Source organism: Penicillium odoratum (genome assembly GCF_028828045.1).
Source record: "Penicillium odoratum strain IBT 22623 chromosome Unknown utg000005l_segment0_segment0, whole genome shotgun sequence".
Lineage (NCBI taxonomy): Eukaryota > Fungi > Ascomycota > Eurotiomycetes > Eurotiales > Aspergillaceae > Penicillium > Penicillium odoratum.
In genome coordinates, this window is record NW_026643147.1 from 1243683 (window position 1) to 1257931 (window position 14249).

Consider the following 14249-nt stretch of genomic DNA (forward strand, 5'->3'; position numbering starts at 1 on the left):
ACTAAAAAGGGTAAGAAGTCACCGGCTAGATTGAGTTGAGAATTGGATCAATTTTCAGAAACCAAGAAGGGAATGGATGAGATTCTTTTTCTTGGTCAATGCGCTTTCACGCGACACAGAAACGTAATCCAATCGGCGTCATTTTGAGCTTTATTTACTCATAGATCAGGATATGGCTGTAGATTATGTATGAAGACCGATTTATATGAATTTCAGCCCTAAAGTAGCTGGATAGATTTGTCTCAAGTACGAAGTAAATAGATGCACGTTTTATGTATGTGACGTGTGTCCGCCTTTAGCCGTTGAGATCTCCGATCGGCACTTCTCAAAGTTACATCTTTCAACCATGGCGGACGCGTCGGAGTCTACGCGATGCAGGTTACCCACAGATAAGGTCTTCTCTATACAAATAGGCCAAGATCTATTTCGTCTATCGGGAGCTTCAATTGCCTCAGATGGTTAGATCTATTGTTCCTTGGTGGTCTCCAAGCTGACCCCTCACAGCACCTTCCTACTTCTCGCGATTCTTCGAAGAGCAGATGCGCTTCCCTGAGTCCCACTCTATCCGCACCTTATATATCGATCGCGACCCGGAGACCTTCAAAGAGATCGCAAGGCATTTGCAAGGTAGTCATAGAAATCTTACGACATGGCAGAAAGACTGATGGGCACCAGGATACCATGTTCGGCCACGAGATGGTGCGCAGTTCGTCAAGCTGTTCGCTGATGCTCAATTCTATAGCTGTCAGCTTACCCTGTCCGATAAGAGAGAGCATAGGCTGACCGAACCATAGTGCCCCGATTGATGTCCCAACTCTTTGAATCCGAAATCTTTATCCAAATCGGTGACCGCCACTTCCAGATCCCGCGCGATATCTTCTCGAGCCCAGGCGACTCGCCCAATTTCTTCACATTAGGCTTCGGGGCTTTCTTCGCATCCCCCTCAGAGGTTTTCCCAGGTCTCGACCGTGTAGGACTCCTCCGCCCACCAGCTATCACACCCCCAGCCGTACCGAACAGGTCAGCGGAGGTCTTTGCGCAACTTCTACACATGCTACGCGGATACCCACTTCATATTCGAAACGATGAACACCGAGCCGAGCTTCTGCGTGATTGCCGATACTTCCATCTCCGAGGATTGGAACAGAAGTTGATACCGCACAATATCAGCGTGAACCCTTTCAACCAGCGGTCGGAAATCGCCATACGACTCGAGGATGTCCGGCCCTCAGGTATCCAGCTTGCCCAAAATTCCATAAATCCCAACTCTACAACACACTTGGCTATAGGCGGGTTCGTGATGTACGCTCGTCCCTTCGTGGATGATAAGCCCTTCGATCTGATGCTTGAAATCGGAGGGGAATCGACAATAATTAGTCGTGCAGGTCAACTTGCGGACTTCATTGGCCAAACTAAGTCTCGTATGGCCAGTCTTATACAAGTGGTGGGCAAAAAGACGAACCTGCCTGACACCACTGTGGCTGGGCTTCCTCTTAAGGTCCGGCTGGGGCGAGAGGCTGATATCACTATTGACGGGGAACGAGATCCTCAGCGCATTTCAAACCTAATAGCCAGTGGTGAAACGGATAATGAGGGGCCTCCTGCCAAACGTCAGCGCTCAGATGGGTCGGACGATGGTCCTTGGGTAGTCCGGACGGGACAATGGCGGCTGCTAGTACAGCAGGTAGATCCTACTGGTCCTTGTGAGGTTGTCCTAATCGCCCAGAAGCTGGATGTTTACACCCATCCGCGCACTCGTAATCAAATTAGGAATTTCCTATGAGTTAGGAATGCAGCTATGAAGCCAAGACTATGATACTAATATGAATTAAAAGAAGTTATATGGACTCGAGCCATGCTCATTTTTTTTTTAATCTAATCAGAGAATCCATCCCAGTCATCGTCGTCGTCTTCATCTTTTACCTCCTCCTCCTCCTGCGCAACAACCTTCTGTCGCTTAGAAGGCTCCTTTTTAGGCTCCTCCTTGGGTTCCTTTTTAGACTTCTTTCTTGATGTTGGGGCTTTTGTATTCGACACAAGTTTGGGATCACGCACGAATCCAGCGACGAAAAAGCCTCCCAAACCTTCAGCGTCACCGGACCAGCAACGCAAACAGGCTTCTAGGTCCTCGTCTGAGAGATCCACCGTAGCAGGGGTAACGTCATCAGTATCGTTCTCTGATTTTCGATCCTCCCGCACACCCCGATGCTTCCATTTGCGCAAACCACTAGGTTGCTCATCCCGTCGCAGAAGACGCCAGCCGCCTTCTTTGGCTATATCCGAGGCCAGTACACGCTCCACAACAGCCTCGTTCTCAATCAAATGGATCGAACATGTACTGTAGCTAACATGTGTTGCAGTAGGGAAACTTAATGCATGTTCCACGATTCGTGCTTGGAGATTTGACAATTTGATGAGACGTTCTTGGTCAACAGCACCGCTGGGAATATCATTCTCGTCTGACGGGGAGGTATTCAAAGCGGTCGGTTTTGCTTGTGATTGTTGCACTTCCACCTCTTCCTTTTCGTCGGGTCGTTTCCGTTTCTTGCCCTGACCCTTGGGGTTGGGGGCTTTGGATGCCGCGGGTTTGGGTAGTGTGAGCTGGGGAACATCATCGCGACCGATAATCCCACTTCCCGAGCAACTAGGATCAAGCAAAAGACCCGTGACCTTCTCAAAGCGCTCATCCATTGGGTCGAGGGCCAGAAAGTCTTGACCCTGTAGTACGGTAACGGTGGGATCTGCCCCGGCCATAGAGACCATTTTCTGTAATGTCTTCGAACGCACTCTAGAAGCATCCATGCAAATGATTTGCTTTTGGGGCTTCTGATCTTTGATCTGTTGCTTTGCCAGAAGAGAAGCCATGTGGGTGGTTTTATTTCCCGGAGCAGCGCAGCCATCCACGAGGTCGCCTTGCCACGGATCCTTTGGGCCGCGATCTCCCAGCAGGAGATATGCGGGGAAGCATGATGCCTTGTCTTGCAAGATGATCTCGCCATTCTTGTATGCGGTAGACGATGTGAAATCCGCTCCGTAAGGCACGGCAACAAGATCTGGGATGTTAGGATCAACATACAGCAAGTGCTGAGATTTGCGATCGTCTCCCTCGGGTGCCAATTCCGCTAGAGAATCAACGTGTCGGTAGGATGCAAACGTCGTGCGCATTTGATCCTCCAGAGAGGACCGAATATTGTTCACGCGCACCCAGCGTGGATATATGAAATCATTGGGCCCAGCAGCCTCCCGCTTCTCTCGCAAGATCGCAGCCTTGAATTGCTCAACCGAGGCACATCCCCGACGCACCCGAGCCTTCACAAACTCAGCTCTCAAGCGAACTTTGTGGCGTTCAACAGCCTGTCGGATTGTATGCGCTGCCGGGGCCGCGATGCCATTTTTCGCGATAAGGTGGTCATGTACAAGGAGGAGTGCAAGGAGTGGAGATAGCTAAAGAGAACGATATCAGAGCTGAACAGTCAGTGGGCATCTTGTGTGGAATGCCTGTGATGTCTTACCTTGCGCTCGGCGTCCAAAAGACCAGAGCGGTCGATAACGTCGGCCAGAACAGTATCCCATTTGGCAGCTTCAATGATAAGAGCGTAGATCTGTGCTGGCTTTGCGCGCAGGTCACGGGCGCTGTAGATTCGAGATTTGAAAGAGCCACCTGAGGCTGGCTCGGTCAAGATATTGACCGCATCAAAATAGAGGGACATTTTGTTGCCATTGATTCCAAGTTGTTTGCGAGAAATTAATTTCGAAGATATGATCTTGTTTGGTCTGTTTGCACCCTCTATCCAATCAACAAGCTCTGTCAGATGTACATTCTATGTTCGACAATTGTGATTTTGATTTCTAGTGCTGACATTGTCCCCCCTTCACCTATTGTTTTCGAGATGAATTCATCCCTTGTGTCATAGAAATAGACTGATGGCATGATAGTCAAGCTTTTGGTTCAATGTCAACCTGGGGCGTCTTGTCAAGTCCCGCAATCTGGAATGTGTATCGGAGATAAGCCAACAGATCGCCGTTCCCCGCCATTGCAACTTTGAAGCTCACTTCTGGGCGAGACATCTATACATATTCTCAATTCATTCTAAATATCTTATATCAATCATTCAAATGTCCAACACCTTGCCACCAAATATGTCTTTTACCACGGTGATTCAGCCACCTCCAGGCCCAGATACAAAGCTTGAACTCCCAGGCGAAGGAACAAACAACCCACCGATCTTCAACGATGCGATGATTGTTCGCATGCGCGTGTTTGTGGACGAACAAAAATGTTCCGCCGAAGCTGAGATTGACAGTGACGATCAACGCAGCTGGCATTGGGTCATTTATGACTCAAGTTCAGATAATCCGAATGCACCTATCGCAGTCATCCGTTTGGTGCCCCCCCCACAGCCACCACATGCTCTCCTCACACACCCAGATGATCCGACTACCAAAGGCCTACCTGCATTTGACTGGACCCACGAGGCATGCATCAAGATAACGCGTGTCGCCGTTATTCCAGAATACCGGGGGAAGGGTCTTGGGCGGCGTCTGGTGGATACGGTGCTAGACTGGGCCCGTGAGCACGCGGCCGAGATTGACGGGGCTATCAAGGAGATGTCACTTTCATCAAGTGGGGGGTTCTTTATTAAGTGGAAGGGGTTGGTCCTTGTGCATGCGCAGGTGGATGTTGAGCAGATGTATCGAGGATTAGGATTCCAAACGGATGAGTCGCTTGGTCGGTGGGATGAGGAGGGCATTGATCACGTAGGAATGTTCAGACGATTGACGTTGGCTTGAAATAATGATGCATAGGAAAGTGTAAATACAGGGAGCGACTTGATGCACAGAATTCTACAGCCAATCGAGTCGATCATTGCGTTTCTCTCCTCTTTTCAACACTAACTAACAAATCATATGCCAACCATACTTTCCTAGAGCTTAATATCGGATTTCAACACGAAGAGATAATAAATCTGATGGCGATTGGGTGAACCTGGTGGCAATGACGTGAGGTACCCGGGGCGACGCATCAGTGGCGGTCCATAATCTCGCCTCTCCACATTCCCTCAATGTTGAATAAGGAACAGCCAAACTATATCAAGATCCTTAACCATGGTCATGGGAGTGTGTCGTCTTACATGAATCTTGGTGGTTTCACGCTTGAAACTTCCTCTTTCCAAATCCGACAAAAAGCACAAGACTGCACATCCAGCTCAACCTAATCCCCTTGTGCAAAGAATGCAATACGATATCACTACCATGTCCTTGACCATAACATCATTATCTGAATCATGACTGCCATTGATCAGCCCCCCAATCCGGTCTTCCCATCCGGCAATGGGGACTTGGCTCTTGGAATCGCTGTGATTGTCTTCATGTCTATTGCACTATATAACGCTGTCGAGCTATCGGTACTCATTCCGCTGAGCTTCAAGCGATACAGCAGCCTATACTTCTGGGCCCTGGTGATATCCACTGTTCTAGGTGTGATCCCAGCCACTATCGGGCCTGGTCTTCAGTTCTTTAATCTTGCACCTCTATGGCTAAGCTTGACTCTATCCAACATCGGTTTCATATGCATGGTGCCCAATCAATCGATTGTGCTCTACTCACGACTGCATCTTATATGTCTGAGTTCCATGGTGCTGACCACTGTACGGTGGGTGATGATTCTGGGTGGCTTCGTTTTGATTCCGGTCATCATCTTCAACTATGGATCTAGCTATCTTCCGCATCAATCATCATGGACTAGCGGATTCCAAGCCATGGAGCGGGTTCAGCTGACCTGGTTTTCGACACAGGAGATGTTTATATCTGCTATCTATATCTGGGAAACTGTCAAACTGATTCGTCTCAGTCCACATGGTGACAAAAGACGCCATAAGATTTTATATGAACTGATTGCCATCAATGCTGCAGCTATCGGCATGGATATTTCTTTGTTGGTACTTGAATACCTGGGATATTACTTCACACAAGTGATTTTTAAGGCCACAGTTTATAGCATCAAGCTAAAACTGGAGTTTGCGGTACTGGGTATGTTAGTCTCGATTGTACAATCGGGAGCAAGCCCGGGCCCACCAGCGTGGCAAGCAGATTGGACTACATCAACTTTCACATGACAGTATACCCAATGAATAATGATGTTGAAGAACTTGTTGAACGATGATTTCTTCGGCTTTCACGTAATCGATCAGATGCATGAGTAATCGTGCATGCCTAGGCCTTTCCTAATTAGGCAGGACTCAATGTATTACATAATACGCGCACGTGATGATACCGTGTCTTCCGATATTTGTAGAATCGACGGCTTCCGTTCTACTCCTTTGATTCTCAAGCTTTGTATTTCTTGTCGAAGAAATTATTCTTGAACTATACTGTGAGCTCGAGGTAACCCATTCTTGAGTTGTCTCTTTGTCCGGCTCTCAGTGATATCATGTTACGCTCATCCGTGGGCCTGGGCAGGACCCGAGTCCTAGCTTTGCGCCAGCCGCTTCCGCACCGTTTCCCGAAGGCATTCAATTTTGCTCGTACAAGAGAAAACTCTACCGTGACAAACTTGGAAAACTTCCCTGAAATCGGCGAGAAACTTCACGGATTCACCGTTCGCGAGAAGAAGCATGTTCCGGAGCTGCACCTCACCGCGGTCCGACTGACTCACGACAAGACCGATGCCGACTACTTGCATGTGGCCAGAGATGATAAGAACAATGTCTTTGGGATCGGATTCAAGACCAACCCGCCCGATGCGACAGGAGTGCCCCATATTCTTGAACACACTACATTATGCGGAAGTGAAAAGTAAGCAAACTATACAGGCGATTACTTTGCTCAATTGCTAATGCTTCATTCTTCTAGATATCCTATCCGAGATCCATTCTTTAAGATGCTTCCCCGATCACTGTCGAATTTCATGAATGCTTTCACCTCCTCCGATCACACCACCTACCCGTTCGCCACAACGAACCCCCAAGATTTTCAAAATCTCTTGTCCGTGTATCTCGATGCCACGCTGCACCCTCTACTTAAGAAGGACGATTTCCGACAGGAAGGATGGCGATTGGGCCCCGAGGATCCTCGCGCTCTGCTGGCCACACCCGAGCTGAAGGCCAAGTTGGAGGACATTGTGTTCAAAGGTGTTGTCTATAACGAGATGAAGGGCCAGATGTCTGACGCCAACTATCTCTACTACATCCAATTCAAGGAGAGCATCTTCCCGGCGATGAACAACTCCGGAGGTGACCCGGAGTTCATCACGGACCTTACTCACAAACAACTGTATGACTTCTCGAAGCGCAACTATCACCCAAGCAACTCCAAGATCTTGACATACGGCGATATGCCGTTGGATGGTCACCTGGAGCAGATTGGGGCTGTCTTGGATGGATTTGAACTGGGCCAGGCTGATACCACTGTGAAACTACCCCTGGATCTCAACAAGCCGGTAGAAGTGACTGTCTCTGGACCGATTGACACCTTTTCCAGCGAGGATAAGCAACACAAAACATCCACTTCTTGGTACATGGGAGACTCAACAGATACCGTGGAGACATTCTCCGTCGGAATTATATCATCCCTTTTCCTCGATGGTTATGGTTCGCCCATGTATCGGGCCCTCATTGAAAGTGGTCTGGGATCTTCTTTCACACCCAACACTGGGTTAGATTCCTCTGGCAGGGTCCCGATCTTTTCAGTTGGTGTCACTGGTGTCAGTGCTGAGGAGGCCCCCAAAATTAAGCAGGTCATTCAGGATGCCTTCCGAGCATCCGCTTCGGCTGGTTTCAGTGAGGAGAAGGTGCGTGGATTCCTGCATCAATTGGAACTTGCACTGCGACACAAGACTGCGAACTTCGGTATTGGGGTTATGCAGAAAACCATTGCTTCTTGGTTCAATGGTTCGAACCCAATGACAGAGCTGGCTTGGAACGATGTCATCGAGGAGTTCAAGAGACGATATGAACAACCACGCTACTTGGAATCACTTGTGGAGAAGTATCTTCTGAATGACCGTTCCATGACTTTTACCATGGTTGGCTCCCCAACATTCAACAAGGAATTAGATGACAAGGAAGCCGTGCGAAAGGACCAGAAATTGGCCAAACTCATTGAGGAGCACGGTTCAGTTGAGAATGCCGTAGCCAAGTTGAGTGAAGAGGAGCTGCAGCTTTTGAAGGTGCAGGAAGATGCCCAGAATGCGGACTTGAGTTGTCTCCCATCGGTGCGAGTAAGCGATATTTCTCGCCAAAAGGAACGCAAGCTTGTGCGCGAGTCCAAGGTGGACGATGTCGATGTTGTCTGGCGCGAGGCTCCTACGAACGGTCTAACCTACTTCCAGGCTGTCAATACCTTTGAAGGCTTGCCGGCTGACCTTCGTCTCCTGATGCCCCTCTTTAATGACTGCATCATGCGATTGGGCACTCCGAATAAGTCTATGGAGGAGTGGGAGGATCTCATCAAGCTGAAGACAGGCGGCATCTCGACCTCTGACTTCAACGTGTCGTCCCCAACTCATTTGAACCAATTCAAGGAGGGCCTGGAGTTCTCTGGATTTGCCATTGACAAGAATATCCCTGAGATGTTGGAAATGCTCTCGACTTTGGTGACTGAAACCGACTTCTCTAGTCCTTCGGCACCAGCAATGATCCAGGAGTTGCTGCGATTGACAACCAACGGGGCTCTCGACTCCGTTGCTGGAACTGGTCATCGCTATGCAGTCAATGCCGCTGCTGCCAGTATCTCGCCAAGCTTCTGGGTGCAGGAGCAACAGTCTGGTCTCGAGCAGCTGCAGGCAACTGCCAACCTTCTGCGTGACGCAGAGTCGTCCCCCGAGCGCCTCCAGGAATTGATCGAAAAGCTGCGTCTCATCCAGTCGTTTGCGATCTCAAAGAGCTCCAGCCTTCGTGTTCGCATGGTCTGTGAGGCTGAAAGTGCCGCGCGAAATGAATCAGTATTGCAGAAGTGGATGGCGGGTCTGCCTCGAGTTCCTTCGCCGCAGTCCACCACATCCATCTCCGGCTTCCAGACATTCGACAAGGCATTCTATGATCTCCCGTACAAGGTGTACTACTCTGGACAGGTCTCCCAGACTGTGCCATTTGTCGACCCCGCTAGCGCTCCACTCACAGTGATGTCCCAGCTTCTCACACACAACTACCTGCACCCTGAGATTCGAGAGAAGGGCGGCGCATATGGCGCCGGAGCTAGCAATGGCCCCCTCAAGGGCATCTTCACCTTCATGAGCTACCGCGATCCGAACCCCATGAACACCCTGAAGGTCTTCCAGAACAGTGGTGTTTTTGCGAGAGACCGCGTGTGGTCTGAGCGTGAGATTGAAGAAGCCAAGCTTGGTATCTTCCAAGGCCTCGACGCTCCAGTGAGTGTTAACAGCGAGGGATCCCGTTACTTCATGAGCGGTGTCACCCATGAGATGGACCAGCGCTGGCGAGAGCAAGTCCTTGACGTGACCGCCAAGGATGTGAACGAAGTTGCTGATCGATTCCTGGTGAATGGTTCTCGCAGTGCTACCTGCGTACTCGGCGAGAAGAAAGACTGGGCTGGCTCTGAGTGGGATGTGCGAAAGCTGTCCATGGGCCAGCAAGAAGCCTCTCAGTAGAGAACCTGCCAGTCCAGCATCGCATCCTCGACTAGTTGATATATCACCGCTTGTCGAGATCCAAGGGAAGTTACATCGCGTGCACTTCCCGTGTAATTTTATCGCCCATGTTCGAGTATCTATGCATCACCCTGTACATACATGTATACTACTGACCTGATGAATCTCCGGTCTTTTCTTTCTTTTCTTTCCCTGTTTCTTCCCTACCTTCCTACGCCGCGCTGAAAGATCTATACGTGCTTCGTGCACTGAGCTACTCACGTCTCCAACCAGCTATCTCTATTGGTTGATGGATGTGGCATCTTTTCATCGTCTATCGGTGGGATGCAAGCGCAAGAACAAATGGAATGTGAGCCCTTGAGACACACTTCTTAACCCGTTTATCGGAACCGCTCTGAACTTTAAGCCTACGCAGAGCGGACTAAAAACGTGAGAACATAACTAGAAACTCTCGTATAATACTTTGGAAATACAGCGATACGAAATATGAATGCATTTATGAGTTCAACATAGACAAAGTTTGTTCACTCATAACGATATCAAGTAATGTATGTGGATAGATGCAACCTTGGGAACAAGAAGTAGTTCACTTTCGCCTAGGGAGTTATATGTAGAAGAAGGGAATGAACTTTTATGTCCACATTCTTGTCGAAACTCCAAACACTACTCTTCTGGAGCTCTAAGATACTTCGCAAGCGTGGGTTTTTTAGAGGCAAGGGGATGTTCCGGTCGAGGTGTAGATATAGAAGTCGATGGAGTCTTATTTCCCGTTGTAGAACCCAGCATGGTGGGGATATGACCTTGTTGCATAAGTGCTCTGCAAGTACTAACCTATAAATGTCATCAAGTGACATTGTTCAAATTAGTGCATCTAGAATGAGTCTTCCAATTGAACACTCGAGTTCAAACTTCATTACTGATACTCGACGGCGATCTATAGTTGATCGTGCACCGTGGCGTAGAAAATATCTACAGTGCCCAGCAATAGAACCATGGAAGCAAAGGCATCAACCTAGAACTCTTGCCAGCAAGACTCATTCTAATGTTCTTAGGAGACGTACATTTCCCAGGGGTAAAGAGGGCCGCGTTATCATCCGATCAGCGCCGAAATTTGAAGATAAGAAAGAAGAGCGCACATATCAGAAGCAGGACTCGACTGTTGTATTTCATGCACTCGCCAAACAAGGCTTTGATGAGAGCGTTGCAGGACGTGGCTCTCTAAAAGATCTAATCAACCCTGACAAGTATCGCATTGCCCCGAAGCTTTAGTTCTACTGAACCATATACAGGCGAAGAAAACATCTACATTAACCCCCTCAGCATGCACCTCTCCATTATCCGAGTGTCAGATCTAGTTCTATTAAACGATTCCGGTCAAGTTCTCCCAGGAGGAGCCCAACACTCAATCCACCGCGAAATCCATAGAGCACGGCCAGATGTCAACGCGGCCTGCCACGCACACTCCATCTACGAGAACGCAGTTTCCTGCTTTGATCGGCCTATGGAAATGCTCTACTAAGACGCGCTGCCCTTCTACAACGATCCATTAGTCTACAATCATTACGGCGGCGGGACGGTGATCTCCACAGAGGAGGGAGCACGTGTCTCCAAAGCGCTTGGACCTACATGTCAGAGTATGATTTTGCAGAATCACGGGATGAAGACCTGTGGGAGGACGATATACAACGCGGCATTTTGTTTTTTCAAAGCATTGGATCGTTACTGTCATTCGCAGTTGCTTGCTTATGCGGCAAGTGGCCCGGCTAAGGAGAGGGGTTATATTGGGAGAGAGAAGGCGGAGGTGTTCCATAGGAAGAGTGGGAATCCGAGTAAGATGTGGTTGGCTATTCAGCCGTGTGTTTATCAGGTTGTTTTGGATGATCAGTCAGTTTTGGAGTAAGGGTGCATGTGCTGTTCACATGGGCGAGGCATGATAGGGTGAGGGCTTTGCTCTCAAGATTAGGCGCTGGTCTAGATTGCTAAAAATATCATTGCGGGAATTCCAAGATTAAAATGTTCTAAGAATACACATCAGGAGATTGCATTCCAGCTCACCGGGTGATAGGCACATGCACTTTCCAAGGCTCTGGTATTTCGTTAAGGCATGACGGGATGTCTGCCAATTATCATTCATGCACTATGTATTCAAACCATGCTAATCCAAGGGTATAAGCTAATCAAAGACTCTCCAAAAATGCCCAAAATCCATGCTCCCAAAACTAGGAAAAGGTGTAACGTTCAATGTTATGAAGATGGATGAAGGGCGATTCGCTCTTCGACCCATATCTATCATGAGTCAGCCAGTGTAACTTTTTCGAATGGAAGATAACATACCTCCATCTTGCCCATCTCGCTCCCTTCCCGTCGAGCAATGTCTCGGGCTGAGCTCAATAATAGATCTAAATCCTCCTGATCTACCATGGTAATCATGTCGCCATCATCCTGCACCTTGATCTTCAAGGGGTGTTGGAACCCGAATTTCTCCCGAATGCGATTTTCGAATTCCGCATACTCAATTGTAGGCCCAATTATGATATATCTGATATCTTCTGGTGCATGAACCTTTGTCCGGAATTTTCGTACTTCGGGTCGTCTGGAATTTGCTCGTCTTGAGAACTGTCCTGGTGATCGTGTGCGTCGTTGCCGAATGGGTGAATCATCTTGAGGTGCAGCGCCTAACAACTCAAAGCCTCCCTCTTTTAGGGGTTCTCCATTGCAGACTTCATCTGCGTATTCCTCCTCTTCATTGATGTATTGTGGGGGTTGATATCGGCTTCCTCGCCCATAGCCTGAGCTGGTATGGGAGCGAGAGCTCGAATATAGGTCATGCTGGTCGACCTGTGCGTAATCTTGACTTGGGGAAAAGTCATTTTCACTAAGATTCTTGCGATGTCCTTCTTGTGGAGGCCAAGAACGGTTAGGGTCTTGCGAAGCGTGAAATTTGGGATCTTGGGAACGCCCGCGCATATTCTGTTGCCGAGAAACCGGACCACGAGGTTCCGATGCTGTCCGCGTTGTGCCAATGCGCGGCTTCTCTGTATATGCCTGAGAAAGCGGAGCTGCCTCTGGCCCACTGGGTCGACGGTCCAAGCCTGCGCCTGTTCGCTCTAGTTCTAATCGTAGGGGTGGCCGCGCATTGCGAAGTGAGGCGGAACGATGGTGGCCGTGGCTGCTCCCTGAAGTGGATCCAGTACTGGTAGAACGGTCATCGGGAGGGGGCGTTGGGGGAAATACGTTGCGGTTCAATGGGGGTTCTGATTGTTGTCGAGTGCGGCTGCTCAGATTCTTATGGACCAAATTTGTAGCTGCATAAGACATTCCGTCCCGGTCTTCGAACGCTGTCTTGTCGATAACAATCGGTCTCCAATTATCCTCTGCGCCATGGTTATTTTGCATCTGAGCAACCAAACGGGACTTGCCCAGGTAATCCTTAGATTTGAGGTTCTTGACTTTGGCGGCGTTTGGACGATAGAGAGTCCCTACGGGAATCGAGAAGACGGTGTACCCCTGGTTCTCAGTCTGTCAGATTTGTTGATTGGCGGATCAAGAACACATACATCTGCATTCTCACGTATAGCATCCTCAATGACATCGTGGTCCTCTGTGACTTTCTCCCTAGCAGCAAACTGCATGTCTTTCATGCCAGGTTCGATTTGTTGAAGATAAATGTAGCAAAGACCACGATTGAACAATACCTCACATGAATAAAGCCGAAATCTGAGACCCAGCTGTTCATAATCAATGGATGTGTTCCCCCGAAGATAGAGTAATGTGTCGTTGAAATTCGCTAACGCTTCCTCAAAGTCCCCTAGTAAGAAGTTGGATACGCCTTGTTGAAAATAGGCGATGGCCAGGTACCGATCCAACCCAACTGATCGTTGATAGCAAGCGACCTGCACGGCATAGGGTTAGCGATAAATCCCACCATTCCACCGCATAGGTCGACGTACCGCTTTTTCATGCTCACCTACAGTGGCATGGATTACTCCAAGGTTGAACCAGATCTTAGAAGTGTCGGCAATCTCATTGAAGAGTCTCAGGGCTTCTTCGAACTCGTGATTGTCGTAACAGTCCAGAGCGGCAACCCATGTTTCAATTTCCTAGCTAGATCAGTATCGGCTATACAATGCACCTTTATTTCTACCTACCTGTTTCAATGACATCCTGTCAATGGGATGGAAGCCAGAATAAAATGGCGCCTCAATATCCTCAATTGACCACAATCCCAGGCACGATCAAGGGAAGTTTCCCAGCAGGCTGGCTCAAATAACACAGATAGATCCAATGTGTACACCGCTAATCGGCGGGGCGGGACGTCACTTTGGCGGGGTCCTCAAATGACATGTAGGGAGAACCCCCCCTTCAACTATTATTAAAATTGTTGATCACCAATCCGGACACGATCCCGATACGAAGATGAGAAGCCAAACTCTCCAACGACGCCAAGGCCAGTCACCCAAGGTTCACTCAAGAGGAAATGAGCTGCGGGACGGCCTGGGAGCGGGTCACGACCCTAATTGGAATCCCTGAAGGTCGCGAAAGGGCGGGATATCGCTTCGTCTTCGCAGGGAGAATGACTGGAGGTTGGGTACGATGCACGGGATAGAAACCGAGGCGATCCCGTCCAAAGAGGAATCAGGAA

The 14249-nt window shown here is 49.0% G+C and overlaps 7 protein-coding genes across 7 annotated transcripts; 5 read left to right on the plus strand and 2 right to left on the minus strand.

Annotated features, from left to right (window-relative positions):
* Window positions 1–346: 346 nt before the first annotated feature.
* N7520_006013 (uncharacterized protein) lies at window positions 347–1783 on the plus strand (the record flags this gene model as incomplete). Its single annotated transcript, XM_057139947.1, has 4 exons — window positions 347–458; window positions 505–627; window positions 676–744; window positions 795–1783. 4 exons carry the CDS (start codon window positions 347–349, stop codon window positions 1781–1783), a joined length of 1293 nt encoding a protein of 430 aa, XP_056993953.1.
* Window positions 1784–1875: 92 nt separating this feature from the next.
* On the minus strand, window positions 1876–3710 carry N7520_006014 (rRNA (cytosine-C5-)-methyltransferase RCM1; the record flags this gene model as incomplete). The annotated part of the gene is made up of 2 exons (XM_057139948.1): window positions 1876–3444; window positions 3513–3710. The coding sequence occupies 2 exons, from the start codon at window positions 3708–3710 to the stop codon at window positions 1876–1878; spliced, it is 1767 nt and encodes a 588-aa protein (XP_056993954.1).
* Window positions 3711–4140: 430 nt separating this feature from the next.
* On the plus strand, window positions 4141–4791 carry N7520_006015 (GNAT family N-acetyltransferase; the record flags this gene model as incomplete). The annotated part of the gene is made up of 1 exon (XM_057139949.1): window positions 4141–4791. The coding sequence occupies one exon, from the start codon at window positions 4141–4143 to the stop codon at window positions 4789–4791; it is 651 nt and encodes a 216-aa protein (XP_056993955.1).
* Window positions 4792–5285: 494 nt separating this feature from the next.
* On the plus strand, window positions 5286–6116 carry N7520_006016 (uncharacterized protein; the record flags this gene model as incomplete). The annotated part of the gene is made up of 1 exon (XM_057139950.1): window positions 5286–6116. One exon carries the CDS (start codon window positions 5286–5288, stop codon window positions 6114–6116), a length of 831 nt encoding a protein of 276 aa, XP_056993956.1.
* A 314-nt stretch (window positions 6117–6430) lies between these two features.
* Window positions 6431–6799, plus strand: N7520_006017 (Mitochondrial presequence protease; the record flags this gene model as incomplete). The annotated part of the gene is made up of 1 exon (XM_057139951.1): window positions 6431–6799. The coding sequence occupies one exon, from the start codon at window positions 6431–6433 to the stop codon at window positions 6797–6799; it is 369 nt and encodes a 122-aa protein (XP_056993957.1).
* Window positions 6800–6880: 81 nt separating this feature from the next.
* Window positions 6881–9607, plus strand: cym1 (pitrilysin family metalloprotease cym1; the record flags this gene model as incomplete). Its single annotated transcript, XM_057139952.1, has 1 exon — window positions 6881–9607. One exon carries the CDS (start codon window positions 6881–6883, stop codon window positions 9605–9607), a length of 2727 nt encoding a protein of 908 aa, XP_056993958.1.
* A 2244-nt stretch (window positions 9608–11851) lies between these two features.
* On the minus strand, window positions 11852–13770 carry N7520_006019 (putative PB1 domain protein; the record flags this gene model as incomplete). Its single annotated transcript, XM_057139953.1, has 5 exons — window positions 11852–11893; window positions 11942–13114; window positions 13165–13500; window positions 13558–13707; window positions 13756–13770. The coding sequence occupies 5 exons, from the start codon at window positions 13768–13770 to the stop codon at window positions 11852–11854; spliced, it is 1716 nt and encodes a 571-aa protein (XP_056993959.1).
* Between the last annotated feature and the right edge of the window lie 479 nt (window positions 13771–14249).